At 47.0% G+C, this 22,263-nt stretch overlaps 2 protein-coding genes across 2 annotated transcripts in view; one reads left to right on the forward strand and one right to left on the reverse strand.

Moving 5' to 3' along the window:
• RAB8B (RAB8B, member RAS oncogene family) overlaps window positions 1–22,263 on the reverse strand; it is a 187,128-nt gene that overhangs the window by 27,704 nt on the left and 137,161 nt on the right. The window lies entirely within an intron of this gene.
• HERC1 (HECT and RLD domain containing E3 ubiquitin protein ligase family member 1) overlaps window positions 5,598–22,263 on the forward strand; it is a 72,785-nt gene continuing 56,119 nt past the window's right edge. The window contains exons 1-10 of the mRNA XM_063313982.1: window positions 5,598–5,685; window positions 14,324–15,279; window positions 15,972–16,067; window positions 17,046–17,240; window positions 17,727–18,038; window positions 19,288–19,384; window positions 19,555–19,698; window positions 20,729–20,856; window positions 21,402–21,546; window positions 21,634–21,805. Coding sequence (XP_063170052.1) covers window positions 14,350–15,279; window positions 15,972–16,067; window positions 17,046–17,240; window positions 17,727–18,038; window positions 19,288–19,384; window positions 19,555–19,698; window positions 20,729–20,856; window positions 21,402–21,546; window positions 21,634–21,805 — 2,219 coding nt within the window. The 5' untranslated portion in view covers window positions 5,598–5,685; window positions 14,324–14,349. The remainder of the gene's footprint in view (window positions 5,686–14,323; window positions 15,280–15,971; window positions 16,068–17,045; window positions 17,241–17,726; window positions 18,039–19,287; window positions 19,385–19,554; window positions 19,699–20,728; window positions 20,857–21,401; window positions 21,547–21,633; window positions 21,806–22,263) is intronic.

The following is a 22,263-nucleotide window of genomic DNA, read 5'->3' on the forward strand; positions in this document are numbered from 1 at the left end:
GCAGAGGAAGAGGGGACCATAAATCTTTCAGAGAGCATCTTGGTTGGCTGCCTGTGGCTTTGTCCTCAGCCAAAAGGGGCTCATAGTTCAGTGGCGAAATGTTTGAATCTGTACGACTGTTAGGGTATGGCGAAGGTAATACTACAATTTTACAGAGGACATTTTTAGCGTTCCCAGCACATTAGAAAAATAAGCAGATGGGTCCTACTCTCAGGAACTTGCAGACTAAAATTTAACACCTACGTAGGAAAGACGAGGGAGAAAGCAGGTGAATGAGGAAGCCGAGGTTAAAAAAAAAAAAGCCAGACTGTTTTCAGGCTGTTGAAGTGTGAACCAGGCCAGCCCCAGAGCCACCTGTGCTATTTCTGCTGGGTGGGCCAAGGGATGCTGTGCCTGATCTTGTCACCTCTTGTCTCCCAGCCCATGGACAACCGCCAAACCATGGTAAGGCGGGAATCGGTCGTCAACTTGGAGAACTTCAAAAAGCAGTACGTCAGGAGGCGGTGGAAGGTAAGAACTGATATGTGGTGGCCAGAAACAGAGAAATGGAGAAACCAAAAACTCCCATTGAGTCCGTGCTACAACTATCAACGGCAGACCGTCTTCTCCTGTGAGCTTGTGAAGATTCTTCCTTGGGGGAGAACGGTTGGCAAAGGAATTGCCCTAATCCCAAAAGAGAGCAGAGGGGAAAGACTTCCCTGGAGCCCCAGGGCTTAGGAGCCACAGTCACGGCCTCTTTGTGTAAGCCATCCGGACTGGCACCGGCCCCTTGGAGCTTTGGGCAGAAGCTGCCTCTGGATCCCGTCTGGACAGGCCAGATCAGGCCTTGAGGCAAAGCAGATGCTTCTCTGCTGAGCGGTGCCCGTCTCCTCCTAGACAGTGTCTTCTACTGCCTCGTTGCAAAGAGGGTGATGCTTTTGGACTCAACCCTGATGCTTCTTGGTTGTTCCTTGGCCCACGTGGCTTAGAGTCTCAGAGAGAATCTTTGGAGGGAGGTAGAAGGAATAGATCAGTTTTCTCAACCTAGGGAACTTTAAGAGGTGTGGACCTCAACTCCCAGGATTCTCCAGCCAGCCATGCTGGCTGGAGAATCCTGGGAGTTGAAGTCCACACCTCTTAAAGTTCCCAAGGTTGAGAAACAATGGAATAGAGGCAGCAGTGAATTGGGAAAGAACCTGGGATAATTTACCTTGGAAACCTTCCCGGCATTGCTTCCAAACGTTGGGGAAACTGATATTCGAGTGACACAGCCGCTCAGCAGGAGGGTCTCCCTGTCTTTGGTTTGCAGCGTGTGATGCAGGTTCCTCTTTCTCCCCAGCTCACCTACAGCATAGTGGCTCTGTGCAACCACCTGTCTCGCTCGCTGGTGCAAAAAGTTCGCTTAATGCACGAGGAAAGTTTGGTAAGTACCTCGAGCGCAAAGAGGGCCCTGTCTCCTTCTCTGGCTGCTTCAGCATCTGGGACCCTGAGGGTTGCAAGGACCTGGCCAGACTTTAGGACAGCCTGGGGAGCCCGTTGCCTCCTGTTTGGCTGGACTACAGCTCCCAGCAGTCCTTGCCAGCGCAGGGATGTCCTTCCGCTCAAGCTGGGAGACCTAAGTCTCCCCTCCCCTGTTTCAGAAGCTTGTAGCGCAGGAGCGCCCAGGGGGCAAAACCCTGTCAGCAGACGCGTCCCAGGTTTGCTCAGAGATTCCAAGGGAAAGACCACCAGGCTGTCCTTGCGTGCTTTGCCTGGACCCCTTTCAAGGAAGGGGGTTGTTCTCCAAGAGAGGACACCTTCTTCATGGGCAGGAGGACCCCAGGCCCTGCAGACGGCCTGAAAGTCACGCTGCGTCTCTGTTTCAGCACCCTTGCGAAAGTGACCAAGAAGAAGAGCTGCCCGGTCAAACAGCAGGTTCCCGTTGTCCCCTGAGGCGGAGGAGCAGCGTATCGTAACTGGGATTCACCTGTTGGACTGCAGGTTGCAGCTGCAAAGAGCCTAACTGGTGGGATGGGCCGGTTGCCTTTTCCCAAAGCTTCCACGCAGAACCCAAAGCTTCCTGTAGGAAGAGGGCCCTGGGACACGCTGACGGAGCTGCCACAAGATTGAGGGACCCTTGGCCGCATCCCAGATTTTCTTGCAGGAGAGTGGTATGTGGAGGGATGTCACTTGATTCTCTTCGGGCAGCGCCACTTGGCCACCGTCTCCCATCACCTTGCAGAGGGGTTTCTGGTGGCAAGCAGGTCATCACGGCCTGCTTTTGAGAGGGGCAGGTTGCAAGCAGCTCGGTCGAGGCAGCGACACTCCGATTGCCTTGCTCCACCCAGAATGATGCAGGGAACATCATGCTACGGAGGCCATGACAGTCACTTGGCCCAATTCCCTGGCTTTTGCTGCTTTTAAAGTTCCCCAAACTTTCCTTTACTTCTTTTGTTGCATGCCTAGAGAAAGGCCAGGTATAAATCTAAAACGATTAATATCCTGCCTTTAAAAATGTCTTCCATAAAAAGCAGTATGGAATTTAGAAACAACATGCACATCTGTGCCTGTTTGGCTTTGGTGCTGATGCTGTTTTTAAGAAATGGCAGGATATCTAACGATAGCTGTAGCCAAAACCAAATGAGCATAAAGCTGGACTGCTGGACAGCCAGTCCCAAACCAGTAAAATAGCCACAAGGGGCTGGGCAGGGTGAGAAGCCTTTGCTTCTGGCCAGCCTCCGCATGTGCAGAGTTCGGCCAGATTTCTCTTGCACAGATTTTCCCCATAATTGGTGAGATGTGGCTGCTGGTGTCAGTCTCTCAACCCAGCTGTTTATTTCTTTTCCAGCCTGTGCAGCAGCTTCCCAGGGAATTCACGGCACCCACCTGCTTTCATTTCCTTTTCACCTTTTAAAGAGACGAGGACCTCCATGTGTTGGCTCAGGTGCCCTTTTGCCTGCAGCCTTAGTGCTAAAAATACACATTGCGCAATCCTGGGCATATTTGCTGGCAGGCAGGCAGGCAGCTCGGCTGCGCTCCCTTGGCTGGGTGATGGGGCAAAAGGCTGCAGTCAAGCATGCTGAATCAGATGGACCGAAAGAATGCCCCCTCTGCTCTCTTACGGCACAGCAATTCCCAGGGGGCACAGCCTTCTCAGTAAACATGCTCAGTTTCATGCTGCAGATCTGGGAGCTTCCCCACACTGATTTCATTCTGTTATGGAATAGCCTCAGTTGTAAATCGCCCCCGCAGGAGACCTGTGGTGCCTTCATCCTTGGGCTGTTCTCACAGCTCCTTTTAAATGCTGGGGTTGGTCCACCCCCTAATGGGGTGCCCTTTGCAATAATGGTTACTGCTTGCATACTTTCTTACCCTTAGTCCAGTCTGGGTGAGTCACAAGCACCGTTTTTACATTTTATTCTCTCCTGGTGCGTCATGCAAACAGGTTAGATTCTGTCTGGATCCTCCCTTCTGGTCCTTCCTCCCCTTTTCCGTCATGTTTCCTGATTACTTACTTTTTTAACCAGCATGTTAAGGATGGATTTCTTCTGCTCTCAGTTGGGGAGTGCTTCATTAGGCACTTATTTTGGGGGGATTGATGGTGGTGGTGATGTGATGGGTATTTTTTTTCTCTTGTGCATTACACCTGCTTGCAACTTGCAGGCTGGGTTCAAAGAATATGCTTCGCCAGGTTAGTTACAAAACTAGACACGCTCACCTGGTTAGTGCTAACCCTGGTTTGTTTTGGGCAGCTTAGCATGTGGTGCAACCCCAGCCCATTTCGTGCCCTTAAGATTTGGTGTATAAGGCAAACGCAGAGCCTTCCTTGTTGGCGTGGTCTCTATTTTCAAACTCCAGAGAGATTTAAAAAACAAAACACCAAATAGGAGGAGGTCTGAGAAAGGTCTCATGTTCATTCTCGCAGGATCAAATTCTCCAGGAGGTGTGAGAGATGAGATTTCCCTAGATCTCCCTTTACCCCACATTGCATTGTTCATGCAATCAGTGAATTCACCGTGTGATTCTATGCATGTCAGCTCATTGGCAGAAGACTGGCGGGGGGTGGGTGGGATGTTACTGCCAAAATTTCTGCCAAAAGAGCCTTTTCCTTCACAGCTTTTCTGCTTCCATTCCTAGATTCCCTTCTTCTTTTACTCCAAGATGATTGGTTTGCAAGATCAACACCTTCCCCCATGATTTTTTTTTATGTGTACTGTGTATCCCTCTAACCTTTCTCCAAAATAAAAGAGTTATATATTTGGGTAGTAAGTTCAGCAACATTGTTAGCATCCTACATCTAAACATTCCAGCTGCTGAGGAAGGCGCATCTTTAACGCACGTGGCCTGGTGAGAGAGAGAGAAGCTCGGTTTGCAGCAGATGCATGGCTGAGCATTCCTGGAGCAATCCATCCACATTCACGGACTTGTATAATGCCCCCGGCTTTGGGGTCAGAGCTGTGCCTCTCTTAGTTTCAAGGGGTGGGTGTGGGTGTGGATGTGCATGTGTGTTAGCCCAGAAGACTGATGTATGATTATTTGCCTGCTGCAACTTTCTGACAAGTAGCATGGAGGACAGGACAAAGTGGAGGACACTCAGAGCTCTTTTTTATGCAAATATTTTAAACAAAAAGCTCCACAGGATGTTCAACCCAAGGAACAAGCCTAATTCGATAATCAGGAAACCCAACTGAATTGTTTATATCCCACTGAAGATCAATGAACTATTTCCCCAGAAAGCAACTTTTCAAACTTATCAGCTGGTGTTTTTCCCTTCTCATCCAGGTACAAGCCCAGGTTCTACCTCAGCTGTACCCGAAATTGGGCCCAAAGATGCAGGACTGGCCACAGCCCTGGTCCGGTCTCCCGTCCCCACCACACTTCCAGTTGCAAAAGCATCCAGTTGGGGGGCTTGGGGGGTCCCTAGAGATTGAGGCATCTGGGGCAAAGAGGGTCAGATGTGGGGCTCCTCCTGCAGAAATGGAGAGCAGCGATTCCCTTTTTGCTTCAATAAAGCAAAACTGCCAGGCTGCAGAACAGAATACACCGAATCTGCGCTCAGAGTCCGAATTAAAGCCGAATTGCGGCGGGGGGGGAGGGGGTCGGGGCTTTCCAACGAGGCTTCTCTCCCGCAGAAGGCGGAACCGTTCAGGGCGGCCCACTGCAGCGCCATGATCCACAGTCCTGGGTAGCGGCTGATGGGCGGTGGAGTCGCAGCAGGTGACGGGACAGTCGCCTTGCCCCGGCCTGACAGGTGGGAGTGCAGCGGGAGAGGCAGCCGGGCGGCGTCGACTACAAAGCCCATTCGCCCAGCCCCTCTTGCTAAGGGACGGGAGAGGACGGCGAGGAGCCGCGACGCCAAGCAATCTCCCGCCACTCCCGGATAGGGACATCGCTGCCCCTTTCTGCAGATGGGAGCTGTAGTCCGCCGCGGGGCGGGGCGGGGCGCTCCTCACATCGCTCCCGGCGCCGGACGCCAGAGGGCGCCTTGGCGGCCCTCGCGGGTCCGCCAGCCCGCCCCCAACGCGGGGTTGCCGCGCGACGGAAGCGCGAGCCGCCGGCGGTCTCGCGAGGCTTGGCGGGCGCGGGCCTCCCTCCTCTCGCGCCCGCCCTCCCGCGTCGGGATGTTTCCTCGCTGACGAGCCGCCGCCGCCGCCGCCGCCGCCGCCGCGGGAGGAGCCGGAGGAGCCCAAGAGGCGTCGCGGGCGGACGGGCCGCGGACCGAGCTCGGTAGGCGCGCCGGGCGGGGCGGGGCGGGGCGGGGCGGGGCGGGGGTCGGAGAGCGGGCGCCCCCCTCGCGGCCCCCTCCCTGCGCGGCGGGGCTGCGGCGGCGGCCGGCCAGGCCGGAGCTCGGCTCGGACTGCAACTCCCATCAGCCCCGCTCCGCCAGGGACGCCGGGAGGCCAGCCGCGGGGACCCTGCGGGCGGCGGCGCTGGACAGCTGCCCGGGGCCGAGCGCCAGCCCGGGCGGCGGCGCTCCCGCCCTCCGCGCGCTCCTCCGCCGCAGAGCCCGCCGGCGCCGGGCCGGCCGCCCCCGCCCGAAGGCGGACAGGTGGGCGGCCCTGCGGGGTCCGCAGCGCGGGCGCGCGGCTCCCTCGCGGGCGGCACTGGGTGGGGCTGGAGCCCCCGGGCCGGGGGGCGCGAAGCGTGGCAGGCCGCCCTTCGACCGGCGCCGGGCCCGCCGAGCACAACGTGGGGACGGGTCTGGCGGGCTCCCCTTTCCTTCCGGAGGGCTCCGGGCTCTTCCCTGGAGTAGGTCGGCCCTTCCTCCTGCTGACCCACCGCGAGCCCCTTCTTGCCCCTTATATCTGCCGGCGTCACTGACCTCCTTCCTTGGCTGGCAAGGCCTCCTGCGAGCCCTCCCGCTGATGCTGCCACGGGCTTTTGCTGCTGGACAACCGGGCAGCCCCTCGCCTTGTAGGTTCCGCCGTCCTCCGCGTTTTAAAGCTCGCGAGTAGTTCCAGCCGCCTTGAACTTCAGAACGGCGGTATGCACGTGAGGCTGGCTTGTTTCTGCCCTGAACTTTCTCTTTTAGGTTACCGGGTAGTTCTGGGTACTGAGGATTGGAAAATAGGTTCATGCATCAAGATGCTGGCATCAAATGTTGGGGCCTCAGCTTAGTCTTCTGCGAAACTGTTTCCGGAGTTTGTTTAGGTTCCTTTAGGAAAGTCTTCAGCCTCTGATACAGCTTTTGTAGGGTGTTTGATTCCTGCCTCCAGTTTAGCACAGTGGTTAGAAGCGTGGTACTAGTTTCTTAAAACATGTCCACTGAGCTCTTCAGATGGATACCATCCCAGAGCGCCAAAAGCTCCATAAAAAGAAATAGGCGGTGTGTGCATGACACACTCAACAACAAACGTGTGAATAAGCTTGCTATACAAAACAGCCATTATGTCTGTCCTCAGGCCTAACAGCCTAAAATGACATGACACAGAAAAAGCAGGAAAAAGAAAATGTCTCAGTGTGGTGGGTCATCTGATTTAGACCAGATCACTGAATTGGTCGTTTGTAGTTCCATCCCTGGGGACAGTTCCTGTACAAGCAGTGGGCAATGTATTTCTCCCTCCCTGCACATTTATATCCAACATTTTGTCAGAATCTAAAAGGTGATGAATGGGTTCGTGCTAAAGGCACTTCAACATAATGAGAATTTAAATGGATAAAATTGCAGCACTGAAGTCATGTGAACAATCTATAATGGAAGTCATCATTTGATAAGGTATTCGTCAAGTGAATATGCAGGTATGAAACAAGCTTTTTTCCTTCCTTTTTTGTGGATGTCAGATGTAGCACTCCTGTCATATTGGGATAGTAAGAGAGAAATTAAAGGTATAATTGTTTGGAGTTGAACTTTACTCCTGGTGACTTCATGGACACATCCAGGTAAAGCTACTAACTGTTGGGAAAAGATGAAAGGCTTTAAGCCTTGAACCTAGGAGGCTTGGGGGTTGACTGACCATTGGAATGGTTGCGTGAAGCCTGGGGATTGGCCAATTACAGCCTTGCTTCCCTGACTGCCTCTTGTGACTGATCCAGGGTCATCAAGCCAACTGGAATGTTTCCAGGCAACTCTAGTAAGAGTGTTCCTTTCTGGAACACTGGAGATGATGGACAGCCGGTTGCCTGGGTTTGGGAACTTGATATTTTGAATGCACTTTGCTAATGATGTAAATTGGCGTTATTTAAATTTAGCAATCAAAATGAACTAAACTTTGGTACCTGGAAGACTTGCAAATCCTGTAGCATTTGTATGAAATATGCACAAAGTTTCTAAATGCTAAGTGGGCAAGTTTGTATGGAACCTCTTTGGATATTAAATGGGAGAGCATGGAAAAGGTTACGGGTTAAATCTCTAGCTAGCCTAAGATTGTAAATGGGAGAGACTTGTTTTGCAGCCTTGCAAGAACAGGATACAGCCAGTGCTGGACTGGGTGAGCCGATGATGTGATTTGCTATTACACAATTCACACATGTCCCTAATCTCTTAGTAAACATAACTGTGTTCCATAGGGATAGATGTTTCTAGTTACCATTGTAAGTCATTCCCTTGCCTTCAATGGGTTGGTTTGGAAATCCATATTCTCTCTCACCTTAGTTGTAACTTATAGACTGCCCTTATTTCTGTCGTTTGAAGGAAGTACCTTAATAATTTTGATAATCTTGTCAATAAATAAGTGACAGCCCAGTATCTTTACTGAAGTGAATGTAATATTTATATGTATAATGTATATATGTATACTTCTGGTGTACACATAAAATGTGAGAAGTGTTAACCAAGTAACAGCAGGATAGCACATCTTAAGAATTAATTTTTAGAGGTGTGTTAGAAAGAACAAAAGTGAGTATTCTTTTTCTTGAACTCTTCGAAATACAAGCTTGTGAGTGCAGTTTTCACAGAGAATATATCTGACAAATACATTTTCTAACCTTCTGGAGGAGTGTCAGACATTCTTACCTTATCAGCACACCAGATTCTAAATAAGTATTTGTTTTACTGGTGACTCAAGTCCAACTCTTCTGTAGTATATGCTACTTTGAACTGTTGCCTCAAAGGGCAGGAGCAGAACGGAGTTAGCACTTCACCGAAGAAGGCTCGGGCCTGTTTTTAAAAAAGCATACTGAAAGTTATAATTAGCAGCATAAGCACACATGTTTTTAGGATCGCAAAATTTTGTTATTTTTATGTCTTTTAAATCAAGCTACTCAGATTTTAAGATGTTTAATTTTGAATTTGTATCTCTACTTTTAAATTGTTTTCAGTGTATACAGAGCTGGAAACTCAGAACAAATTAAACAGAACAGCAAAAAGCTGATTTCACTTGTAAAATAAAATGTGACCTTCTATTATAAAGTCAGTACAAGCTTTGTTTTTGTGATTGCTCCTGTCCGGAGACTTTCTAGAACATTGTGGCTAACCTTGAATATTCACTTCTTTTTGGGGCATATAGAGCCATCTCCTCTGGTTCTGTAATTTTAGAAATGGTTATCTGGCCAGAAATGACATCTGGTTTGGGCTTCTGCAATGTTGCTTCCATTTTTGTGAATTTGTCCTGAATGGAGCCAAGGAATGTCTGTATTATGTAGTATCTATATTTTATACTTCAAGGGTTGTGATTGAGCACTCTTGCTTGTAGCATTGAGCATTAGAACTTGAAAGATTTAAAGACTGTATTATGCTTTGGGAAGCTTTTGTTTTCTTTAAAGCAGAATGCACACTTTTTAAGAAAGTGTTTACCTCCTCTTCAGGTATGTGGTTTAAACCTTAAAATGAAGTTTAAATTAGGAGCATTTGTTCTTGTATTGGACCCTGCATTTTGCTTAGAAATTAGTCAGTCAGAATAAAAAATACGGCAGTATGGTTGGTAACTATGCTAGTGATTAGTTTTGTTCATTTATGTAGTGCCCTCACAACATAAAGCTTGACAAAATAAAAAGCAGGTGGCTCCTTGTTTTGACCTGAATGTTGATGATAGGCTGAAGAGAGAGACAAAGGTGGTAGCTAAGAATGCAAGGAATGATGATGAGCTGATGCAGTTATAGGTAACGGGAAGTAAGACTAGATAATTCAGAGAACGCATAGCTACAATTTTTGTCTGAGAGTTTCTGTATCTCAGTGTGCAACGTGGGATGCGACTTTTTCAGTGTGATGACATCACGTTGCATGCTTTGTTCTGTGGTGGAAAGGGGAAGGAGATGTGAGACTGATGCTTTCAGCCCAGTGATCCCTGTATTGTCTCGTTTCCCCTTAGATATTGAGATTTTTTTAAAATGTAAAGGGTTAGGCAGCATCCCGACCAATGAGTGATTCCGTGAAATACTGTAATCAAAAGAGCTGCCCAGCTAGACTGGAGTCCAAGTCTGTCAAAATGAAATATGAGCTCTAGGAGGTATATTGCATTAGCACATATCAATAATTCATTGTTTGTTAGAATATATTTTGCATAATTAAGACACCTTTTTAGAAAGGGTAAATAAACCCATACGTGTATTTGTTGGAGGGGTTACAATATTAACGTATCATCTTTTTGCCATGGCATTAAAGCAGCATAAACTTGATAATGGTGTTGTATGGGATGAAGGTGCTTGTCCAGTCCCTGATCAAGATAGGATTCACTAAAGCAGCGAGGGATGACTGTTCCGTCTCTGCTTGAAGGCTTCCACTGAAGGAGAACTAACCTCTTCACGCGGCAGCCTGTTCCACTGACTGACAGCGCGTGCAGTCGGGGGGGCGGTTCTCCCAGTGTCAGGCCTGAGCCTTCTTCGGTGAAGTGCTAACTCCGTTCTGCTCCTGCCCGTTGAGGCAACAGAGAATAAGTCCACTCCCTCTTCTTTGTAACAGCCCTTTGAATATTTAATATGCCTGTGGAAAAGTCTTAAGTGAACTGCTGCAGTGTTGGGAGCTGTAATCCTGCACCGTATCTCTTCAGTTCTGGCCCCTGTATTGTTATCTAAAAACCTTGTTTCCTTTGGCAGAGCAAGGCCCCTACAGTTGCTGGATTGTGTCTCGTTCTGGCTTTTGAGGTTTTGCTTGAGATGTAAGAAAGGAATCACAGGAGGAGATGACTTGGCTAGGTGTGTAGCATAGGCCATCCTTCTGGGGCATCATAAGCAGTCCAGTGTTGTTCAGTTTGATTGCAAAATTCCCCTGTTTCTTTGCCTACTGTTGAGTTACCATTTTCATTGTTGAGACATAGTTGTGTTTGCGCCTTCTTCAGTACCTTTTTTTTCTTTCATTGATAGTTCTGCCCAAAATCTCTGTTTAGGCTATCATTCCCTTGTTTGCCCCTACTGTATAGCAACAAGTTATTTGCTGTCCAAAATTGTTTATGGGAAACATTGTCCTTTTAAAAATAACAATGTATATAAGAAAAGTAATTTAAATATTGTACAACACTGCCTAAAGAACAAAGACAGTTCTTAGTATCATACCCAGATATTGACGACTAGCCTATGCAAGACCTTTGACACAGGGAAATATTGGACATTTTATTGTGCTGTCACCCCACCCTCCATCACTCAGGGGACAAGTAACGAAGCTTGTCCTGATTGAGCCTTTTGAGGCTTAGATTCCTTACAGCACTGTTGCTATAGCAATGAACGTATGACAGTGGTTCGTTCTGCAGTTCTCATCATGGGTGTTGGTATGCAGAACACACAGCAAGCAGGAAAGAGAGTGTAATCTTCTTATTCTGTAAAATAAATCTTCCTCCAATATTAATTTCAACTGTTACTGTCTGTTTTCTTTCCATGTTGGTTTGTGTATGTCTGCATTGGCATGCAGGTGTATCATGCCTAGTTAAAACTTGAAATGCCTTTTTAAGATGTCCATGGTAATCCAATTGGAATGTGTGCTGTTGTCTTCTTAGTCCAGAAAAATGAGAATATGACAGGTAAGGCAGAGTCTGCAAAGGGTGCTTTAAAAGAATGGAAACACCTGTGTGTGTTTGTGTGTATGTGTGTACAGACCTCCTCATATACATATATAAAGTTTTACATACCAGTTTCGGTAACGGATTACCGTATTTCATTGTATCCATCCATATAATAAGGCCATCAACGAAAAAACTAATTTAGATGATGCTTGCTAACCACTGACACCAGGTGATCAGTAGTACTCATTTCCAAAAAAACCCATTGGAGAGGCTGATTAATGGATCTACTCCAATCTGATTTACTTTTCATGTTAGGAGAGCGTTTTGGTTGCTTTAACAGATGACAGGGCAGGGCATGGACAAGAGGAGAGTGACCCTCTAGGTTCTCCTGAATTTCTCAGAATACCATTGACCATGGTATCCAAAAATGGTGCTTGGGGGCCATTTTCCCCGGGCACCATTTTCCCCGGGCACCATTTTTGGACAGCTCCATCCCATAGCTGTTACCCCTTTTACTTTTTCACTTTTAATGAAAACTGGGGAGTCATTTGGATTTCGAGCAGAAATGCAAATAAAACTCTCATTTAGTGGTGTTGACAGTTTGGGACAAATAAGTGCAAACACATTAAGTTTTAATCCAAACAAGACAAGGATCAGGGAAAGAACTCAATCACTCTGGATGGAGGAACGTCTCTGTTCTTTGAGGAGCATGTGTACAGTACCCAAAAACGAGTTTGCAAAAAGGAAGCCCAGTTCTGGGGTTATTTCGGGAGAATAATATACAGTCTTATCACGACTATTTGGGAACCACAGCCATTCTGATCAGTGGGCATTTCCCTCTAATAATTGTGTGGACAGTATTTCATCAGTGGAAGTAGAAGCCCAGCAGGGATGACATCGGGGTTCTGAAATATACAGCTGTGATGCTGCAGTTTAATAAAAGAAGCTCTGAATTCTTCTACACACACCTGCCTTTTCATTTTAAAATACCAGGCTCAGGAATAATTAGTGTTTGCCTTAGTAAGCATCCGGTTCTGAGGAGTTAATGAAGAGGGATTTGAGAAAGCAGGTCGTTGGAAGAAGCGAGTGAGTTCAGAGAAGTCACTTTCCTGCCTGGAGGAATCGTGTGACAATTCAACAAGCCGATTCTTAATCCCCAGTTTGTGGGAAACAGATGCTGCATGTAGGGTGGGATTTCCTAAAGTGGTACAAAATACGTGGTTTGCTTTGCTTGGTCAAAACATTTAATCCCTGAATTAGCTGATTAGGGAGCTTTGCAGTAGGAGTTGGACAAGCAGCAGAGATCTTTGAGGAAAGATCTCTGCCATTTTGTCAGGCGCCACCAAAGCAAAAGGCAGCCAGGATTCTTCATGCTGCTATGCTCTTAATGCCGTACTCACAGAAGCAATATTTTCCCTTCTGGGGGAAAGTGGTCCTTAACTTCAGGAGGGGATACGTAGGTCCTGAGTTTGGTCATTAATGGACAAATCAGGAAGACATGGTTCTTCTTTATATTTGCTCATCATAACTAAAGGAGTCGCATTGGGTTGGGTGGCCGTACGGAAGGAAGGAAGGAAGGAATGGAATGCTTTAAAATTGGCAAATTTTGCCTTCAGTGCAGATTTACAGTTAGGAGACTATTAAAATTCTGTGAAGGAAATGGGAATATAACTAAAGTTGGTGGATAGAACTTTTCCCTATTTTTAGGGAAATCAGCGTGTGTGGCACTTGCAGAGTAGAATCAGCCAAAAATGTTTTTGTCTATCACGAGGACTGTCAATGAGGCCTTGATTGTGTCAGGAGAAACAGGCAAGTGCAAAGGAGCAGCAGGACCGTGGAATCAGCATCTGTGTGTACATACACTTGTGGATGAGGACAAACCTCAGGCTAAAAAGGACATAAAATATAGGTGACTCTTGAGGAATTTCAAGAGTAAGTGCCATCAACAGAGGTATGAAATGCTGCTTTTCCTTTCCATGAACTTGATAGCATTTAGTCCACTAAATAGTCTTCCTTTGCTTGACAGATGTGGAACTATCAGATTTGGTAAGTGGCTGTCCAGGATTGTGCAGAGACCAGCTCAAGTTTTCTAGTGGGATCCATTCAACAGTCTTGCCAGTATAAGGAAATTGGGGGGGGATAGATCTGTCCATGATTCTTGACAATCCAAACCAAAATACATCATTTGTTCAGAGGCCCTAGATGATAAACAGCAGAAGAGAGCTTCACACCTTGTTTGTGGCGTCTCTGGCCATTTCAAGAAATGGGATCCTGGCCTGGATTGGTCTTGACCAGCAAGGGTGTTGTGGCCGACATCAAGCCTCTGAAGTTTCTGGCACCCGTTTAAGATGAGCATCTTTCCAGTCAGGCTTCTAATCTACCGGGTGTGCCATGCCTATATGGTCCGCTAACATTCTCCTGTTTTTTATTTTTTTTCCAAGTTATTTAAAATTTTAAACATTTTCCAAGCTTTTCAGAATTATTGCTATTTTAAATGTTTTACTATATCACTGATTGTAATGGTTGCACTTAGCTTTGGGATTGTTTTTATGATGAAAAAGTAGAGCAGAATGTTTAAAAATAGATCAAATGAATTTGGAAGATGTTTTTTCATTATTAAGGTACCGTTTATAATTGATAGTACTGACCTGTGCTTCCTGTCCTTAACAATTAAAAATCAGTTCTTGAGAGTGTGTCATATTTTTTGTGCTGTTACTAGTTGGCTTGAAGTGTTTATAGATGTAGCTCCAGTTAATTCTACGTTGCCGTGTAGACACAATTGAAAGACTTGACTCATTCCCTGAAAACGTGGATGAGTTTCTGTTTGGTCTGAAACATAGCTGTGTTTCCTGTAGAGCATCATGCTCCCTTTCACGTTGAACTTATTATTGATCTAATAGGCAATTTAGGGTACTGAGTCCAGGGCCTGTTTTCTAAACGTGGATACCGGTACAATAAGGCCACTGTTTAGTCATCGTTGCCTTTTCCATTTCCAGGACTGATGGCCAGTCGGTAGGCAAAAATGGCCACCATGGTTCCACCTGTGAAGCTGAAATGGCTCGAGCACCTCAACAGCTCTTGGATCACCGAAGACAGCGAATCGATTGCTACCAGGGAAGGCGTCTCGGTCCTGTATGCGAAACTAGTCAGTAATAAAGAAGTCGTCCCGTTGCCTCAGCAGGTCTTCTGCCTCAAAGGGCCCCAGCTGCCCGACTTCGAGCGCGAGTCCCTGTCGAGCGATGAGCAAGACCACTACCTGGACGCCCTTCTCGGCAGCCAGCTGGCCCTGGCTAAGATGGTGTGCTCCGACTCCCCCTTCGCCGGGGCGCTCCGTAAGCGCTTGCTCGTGTTGCAGCGCATCTTCTACGCACTTTCCAATAAGTACCACGACAAAGGCAGGGTGAAGCAGCAGCAGCATTCTCCGGAGAGCAGTTCTGGGTCCACGGACATCCACTCTGTCAGCGAGAGGCCGCGGTCGAGCACGGACGCGCTTATAGAAATGGGGGTCCGGACTGGGCTGAGCCTGCTGTTTGCGCTGCTGAGGCAAAGCTGGATGATGCCAGCTGCAGGACCCGGGATTAGCCTTTGCAACGACGTCATTCACACTGCAATAGAGGTGGTCAATTCTTTGCCCCCTTTGTCCCTAGCTAACGAGAGCAAGATCCCCCCCATGGGCCTGGACTGCCTCTCTCAAGTCACAGTCTTTCTTAAAGGAGTAACGGTTCCCAACTCTGGGGCAGACACCCTTGGGCGGAGGCTGGCTTCTGAGCTGCTGCTTGGCTTAGCGGCTCAGCGTGGCTCGCTGCGGTATCTCTTGGAGTGGATCGAGATGGCCCTCGGTGCGTCAGCGGTGGTCCACACGATGGAGAGGAGCAAACCGTTGCAGGCTCCGGAAGGCATGATCAGCTTCGATTGTTTCATGGCTATCCTGATGCAAATGAGGCGGTCACTGGTATGTGTACATTACTCTCATGTGACATGAAATGAAATAAAGTCTAGGACTTAATAGCTGCCTTGCAACTAGAGATGGCATAACAGAGGGCGGGTATCCATCCTGTCAGCCTCACCTGTGGTTGGTAGCATTTGAACAGTTTTGAAAAGAGTTGATTGTCTTTAAACCTACCCTTAAATGTTTGCTTTTGGTCCTAATTTCAATCTTTCTGATTCAAAGTGGCTTTTACATAAAAAAGCTTGATAAAAATGTTAAATAAAATAAGATAGACAAAACAGAAACAGCCTCAGTAGCAGCTTATAACTGTGTTAGGTATTCCTGATTGTTTGGTAGGTGCTTCTACTTATTTTCTAGTTAAGAACAGCTAGAAAAAAATAATTTTCTTTTAATGCAAGTAGCTTGAGACATTGATACCTGTAGTTCTGCCTCTTCTTTATTTAGAAGAAGCATATGAAAATATAAGCATTTGGTTGTGAAGATAAAATAAATTAAAAATAAAATTGCTGGAAAAGGTGGATACAATCATTTGAGACCTTGCAAAAACAATGAAGTGCTGTTATCTGAGGAAATAAATTTCCTTTTTAGTCTGTTTTATTTGGGGAAGTACTTCTTGGTTGGTGAGATATTTTTATATACATTTGTACATGTGTGGTTATATTTAAATCATTACTCTTCCATAACTTGCTTTACAGGGATCATCTGCAGACCGAAGTCAGTGGAGGGAGCCTACAAGAACCTCTGAAGGCTGGTGCTCCCTCTACGAGGCAGCATTGTGTCTCTTTGAGGAGGTAGGTCTGCCTAGCCCAGCGTTTCTCAACCTTGGTCACTTTAGGATGTGGGGACTTCAACTCCCAGAATTCCCTAGCCAGCCTGGCTTGGGAATTCTGGGAGTTGAAGTCCCCACATCTTAAAGTGGCCAAGGTTGAGGAACACTGGCCTAGCCATCAGTTAAAGTGAAAAAAGCCTGTTTCACATTCTTCCAGTTGTGAATTTCCCACTCCTTTGAAAGTGTGAAGAAAGCTTGGCATGTGTCCTTGATTCCATGTATTTTGACTCTATGATTTTTTTTCAATATTGATTGAATTTCTGTCCTGCTTCTTCCCAAGCCTCAAGGTGAGCAACCATTATAGAACATTGAAGAAATTACATCTATTGAATTCTGGCCTGGTTTTAAATTTAAAAAAAATTTAACACAAACATGGCTGTAGCGGCCCTGCATCTGCTTAGCCGATACAAAAATGAATCTGCTGGGGAAGATAGCCCTTGGTTCTTCATTTTGGAGAACAGTCTTGGGGTACTTGCAGATGAAGTTGGGGGTTATCCTGAAATATAATGGTGTATATTTTGTGAAGGGTATGAGAACCCTCACTTTACAAAAGGGAAGTGAAAAGCTAGACATTGTAGAGTTGGAAAGGGTCATTTAAGCCTTTTAGTTGCCCTCCTACTAAGAACAGAAATCCAGACTGAAACTTAAAAGATAGTTATGTCTTAACAGACTCTCCTCTTTGGTCCTCATAGTTAATTTTGCCAGTGGGCTTCTATGCATGAGATAGAAAAGTGGGCTGGAGTGAATCATCTAGTCCAGTCCTCCACATTCAAATGCTCCCCAGACTTTAGCTGTGCAGCTGAGAATTACTGGGACTGAACCCTAACAATATGGCAAGCACTGGGTTAGGGAAGGCCGATGGATGTGGTTCACTTGAGTTAATATGACAGCTTGATCATTGCCTGCAGATGCTTCCTGTGAAGCCTGTTTGTTTTGACAGGTGTGCCGGATGGCCTCTGACTACTCCAGGACGTGTGCCAGTCCAGATAGCATCCAGACTGGGGACACTCCCATTGTTTCTGAAACCTGTGAAGTCTATGTTTGGGGCAGCAACAGCAGCCACCAACTTGTGGAAGGAACCCAAGAGAAGATCCTTCAGCCTAAATTGGCTCCAAGTTTCTCTGATGCGCAGACAGTGAGTGTCTTTGGTGGGGAGTGGTTGCTCCGTGTGGTAAAAAAGGATGATGGTTTCACTGTTGGACACCTTCTAGAGCAGCCTTTCTCAGCCTTTTGGCCCCGGAGGAACCCTTGACATATTTTCCAGGCCTCGGGGAACTCCTGCACATTCAGGCTCAAATTGAGGCCAGAAGCTACGAAATTATTGTATTTGTTTCATGGGTAGGCCTGTCTGTGTGCATTAATGGTGTTCTTAAACTAAAAGAATGAAACTTATGTCTTTAAGGTGAGGTTGCCCAAATTTGAAATAAATTTTTAACTAAATCGTGATCTCCCAGGGAACCCCTCGTGACCTCTTGCAGAACCCTAGGTTTCCACAGAACCCTGGCTGAGAAACCCTGCTCTAGAGCCTTTTCAAAAAGTCTTGCATGCTTGTAGTTCCTGATCTATAAAATGTTCCGTTGTTGCTGATGTTCAGTGTCCTTTCATTTTCTCCCTGCTACAGATTGAAGCTGGGCAGTATTGCACCTTTGTAATATCCACGGATGGCTCCGTCCGAGCTTGTGGCAAAGGCAGCTACGGCAGGTTGGGATTGGGTGATTCCAACAATCAGTCCACTCTGAAGAAGTTGACCTTTGAGCCTCACCGGTCAATCAAGAAGGTGTCGTCTTCAAAGGGTTCTGATGGCCACACGTTGGCGTTTACCACAGAAGGAGAAGTCTTCAGCTGGGGAGACGGTGACTATGGAAAACTTGGCCATGGAAATAGCTCTACACAAAAATACCCTAAACTTATACAGGGCCCTTTGCAAGGAAAGGTATGTTGTGCCAAGGAGCCAGCTTTCTATCCTTATTCTTTCAGAACGTTCATGTGGCTAAGGTCCTTATTTCTCTGTTTTAGCTTTTTTTGTGCATGTCTCCATTTGGTCGCCCAGATCGTTAAGGAGCTTTTCTGTCTGCTAGGAGCTAAAATGTTTTCTGAAAGGAGAACTAGCCTGGGAGGGTTAGGAGTACTGCTGTTGTTTAATAATTAGGAGACTTTGCTGATCTCCTGCAAATTGCACAGTTACCTGTAAATCCAGATCTGCCTCCCCTAGGTTTACAGTGCATTAAAAATGCAACAAGAAAATGCACTTTCTAACCGCAGAAGTAAAACAGATGATTTGTAGGTAGTTCGCTTGGGACCCTGAGTAAGGCGTTCATATGGCAGGAGGTGCTTATATTGGCTTTTCCTTTTGGGCCTGCTCAGAGCAGTAGCCCCGCAGCGTCAGTTCTGGATGTTTGTGGAAAGCCCAAAACATCTGCTGGGTGTTTTGGAATGCAGCTGTCCAGCAATACCTCTGGGACTCCCGTGGGAGAATGGTTGATTGGGCGTCCCAGGTCTCTTCATTGAATTTAAAGGTTATTTCAGTTCCTTGAAGATTTTCAGCTTTTCTTTTGAAATTCTAGTAGTATAATTCCGTAAGAGATTAAATGGAACCGAGTTGTAACACTCACATTTTTCCCAGTGTAGCTATACTCCCAACAAATAACAAAATACACCCCCCACGCACCCCAGTTTTTCTTCACAATCTGCGTCCATGATTTGGAGAAGGGCACTTTTAGGGGTAGGTGCTGCCCACTGCTTTAAAATGCAGCCCCAAAACTGTGTAATCAAAGATTGTGGGATGGCTCTAGTTTCCTGCAGTCACTGCTTAAACTTTACAGGTTAGCCATATTTCTCAGAAGCAGCAATATTGCCTGGGATTCCATAAAATTTTGTTCACTTTCATCTCTGAATTTGTTGGTGAGGAGCCTTGGCGTTTTCCCTGCTTTAGCTGTGCTGCTCTTTGCCTGGGCGCATTCTGGCAGGGGTGAATGCGGTAGTTTGGAGCGTGAGAAGATCTGCTGCTTCTGCTATCCCCACAGAAGAAGAGAAATGTTGGGTGGCAGCAGGTGGAGGTTTGACCATTTGTCGTTTAAAGTAAGATCAGTGCTTTGTCCCAGTTTCTTTGGAAACTTGTAGAAACCTTGAGAGAAGCTGGGGAGTAGGCTGATTGTTCCTCACTTTTTTCCCACCTTATCTAGGTAGTGATTTGTGTATCGGCTGGGTACCGGCATAGTGCTGCTGTCACAGAGGATGGTGAATTGTACACCTGGGGAGAAGGAGACTTTGGCAGACTAGGTAACAGGAATAATCTCATTTTCCACATGTTTCTTAACAGCATTAATTAAGACAAAAATAATTTATTTAAAACAGATTAGAAACTGATCCTGGGGTATGTTTGGTATGATGGCAAGGCCTAGAGACAGACAGAAACCTGAGGAATAACCCCTTTTGCTTTCTGTCACGAGGTCACGGTGACAGCAACAGCCGTAACATCCCAACCTTGGTGAAAGACGTCAGCAACGTGGGAGAGGTTTCCTGCGGCAGCTCACACACCATCGCGTTGTCCAAGGACGGGAGAGCGGTCTGGTCTTTCGGAGGAGGAGACAATGGTGATGGCCCTGTTTCTCCTAAGACACGTTGGGCTTGAGGGAGGGAATTACCCATGTGATGCCCTGCCATCCTGCCCACTTTTCTGCCAGAAAAAGCCAACGGTTGTATTTGGGCAGCTGTCTTCATCTGCAGAAGTGTTTGCTCAAGCTTTGAGCTGTCGTAAATTGCAAACGTATTCGTTTATTTAATTGCAGAGCAGTTTAAAAAAGGAGTAAATACAGCAGCTGCCTAGCCCTCCCTCTCTCTACGGTTCTGTCTCACACTGGCACAGCACAGGGATCTTGGTTTGTCTTTGGCTAGAGGCCCCTGTTATATCCAGACTGGAGACAGCTGGCTTGATAGCAGTTAAGATTAGGTCCCTCTCATCCTGGTTCCCTAACTGACACACCAGCAATGCCCACTTAGGACCTAGGTGGGAACCCTGGCCGAGCGCAAGTGAACTAGAAGGCAGGAGCGCGTGGCCGTGGCACGTGGCCCCGGCTGAAGCCACCAGTGCGGCCCATCCAAGGAAGAGCTCGGCTTGTAGGTAGGGAAGCTAAACGCAGTGCTCTGCAGCGGTCTTGATTCTGTTGCTGCATTTCGGTTTCTGCTGGAGCCTGAAGCTTTGCACAGGCCGGGGGCTCCTGTAGGGTTTCTAGTACTGGAAGAGGTTTTACAGGTCCTTCTTCAGGAAGTAAAATAATGTGATAGGACCGTTCATGTCCTAAGACGTGTTTAGAGAAGAACCTTTGCACAGTTATTGTGATCCCAGGCGGGGGCGGGAAGCTGGGAGAGCAAATGACCTGCCGTGACTTGCTTATTTGTATCAGGTGTCCGGACACAAGCATAAAGTGGCAGCTTTTGCGTGACGATGTCCACACCCACGTCTCACCACTGTGGCATTGCAGTTTGCTGTGGATGCTGCTGCTAAATTGTAATAATATGGTTAAATATTTGCAGTTTAAATAGGCAGACTGTGTTAGATATATGCCAGTTGCATACACCCCTTGATCTGCAGATTGTAAGTCCCCTGGTGTGCGGTCCCAACAGGCAAACTGGGTCATGGAGACACCAACAGAGTGTATAAACCCAAAGTGATAGAAGCTCTACAAGGGATGTTCATACGGAAAGTTTGCGCCGGAAGTCAGTCTTCACTTGCTCTGACATCAACTGGACAAGTAAGCAGGAACAGTTTGCAACTGAGAACACCAATGTTACTAGTTCAGAAACGGTTTTGCTGATTCTTGGAAGGAGTTTGTGGCTCAGCAAACTCAGGTTGGGGGTGGTACTCAGGTTTCCCTGTACACTTTAAGTTGGCAAGAAATTATTTGATAAAGAGCCTTTTAATATTCGTTTATTTCAAAAATACCCAAAGCGGCATGCAAAGATTAGTCGATAAGAGAACCAAGCCTCAAAGCATAACCGAGCAATAAAATTCATATTCCTAGTTTTAAGCAGTTGATATGTGCCCGGAGTTGGTGTCTGTCTGCTTTGTTTGCAGATGACCTGGGCAGACCCTGCCTGGAAACGTAGCCCAAGCTGCCGATTTCAGAGCCAGTGTTTTTATCTGTACAGATTTAATCAGCTGCAGTTGTCAATTAAATGAGCAAGATTTCCCTAATGGTGTAGCTAATGAGTTTAATAGTGTTTCTATCTGAGTTGTAGTTGGGGCTTATGGACCCTGAACTGTGAGGTTTAACATCCTCTGTACCCTTTGATCCAGGTGTCTGCCTGGGGCTGCGGGGCATGCTTAGGGTGCGGCTCCTCAGAAGCCACGGCTCTCCGACCCAAGCTGATTGAAGAGCTGGCTGCCACCCGAATCGTGGATATTTCAATTGGTGACAGCCATTGTTTGGCACTCTCTCACGGTAAGAGAGGACGTGCGCATCATTCCCTGGGTAAACTGAGCCCGCTGTTTGAGATTTCTGTGATGATCTTGAAATGCTTCTCTTTAGATAATGAAGTTTATGCTTGGGGTAACAATTCCATGGGGCAGTGTGGCCAGGGGAATTCCACTGGCCCCATTACTAAGCCAAAGAAAGTGAGTGGTTTAGACGGGGTCGCCATTCAACAGATTTCTGCTGGAACGTCACACAGTCTGGCTTGGACAGCCCTTCCCAGAGACAGGCAAGTAATTTGTGCATGTGTGCCTTTCCGTGTGATAAATAATGCTGTGTTGTTTCTGTTGCCCGCACCTTGATGTTTTTGAGCCCTGTGCCCTTTCTTCATTTGACTCTTTTTCACCAGGAACCTGGATTGATTTTCCAAACTTCCTGTGTGTGTTTTATAACTCTTAGTTGCCAGTGTCTCTTGGCATTCTCCTTTTATAATTTGCCTCCGGCACAGAACGAACAGCAGCAGGATGTTCCGTTTTGTGACACTGTGATGCTCTTTATTCCTCAAGAGAAGTCTCTCAACTCCAGCACAACAGAGGGCAACTCGAGAGAAAGAGAACTTCTTTTAAAAGAGAAATTAAATGTGAGGGGTTATGGATTAAAGGGATGATTCAGCATGTAGTCATTCTGAGGGGGTGGCCTACAAATGTGATAAGCAAATACAGTGTGACTTTGTATTGACTGTGTTCT

The sequence above is a fragment of the Candoia aspera genome, chromosome 13 (assembly GCF_035149785.1).
Source record: "Candoia aspera isolate rCanAsp1 chromosome 13, rCanAsp1.hap2, whole genome shotgun sequence".
Taxonomy (NCBI): Eukaryota; Metazoa; Chordata; class Lepidosauria; order Squamata; family Boidae; genus Candoia; species Candoia aspera.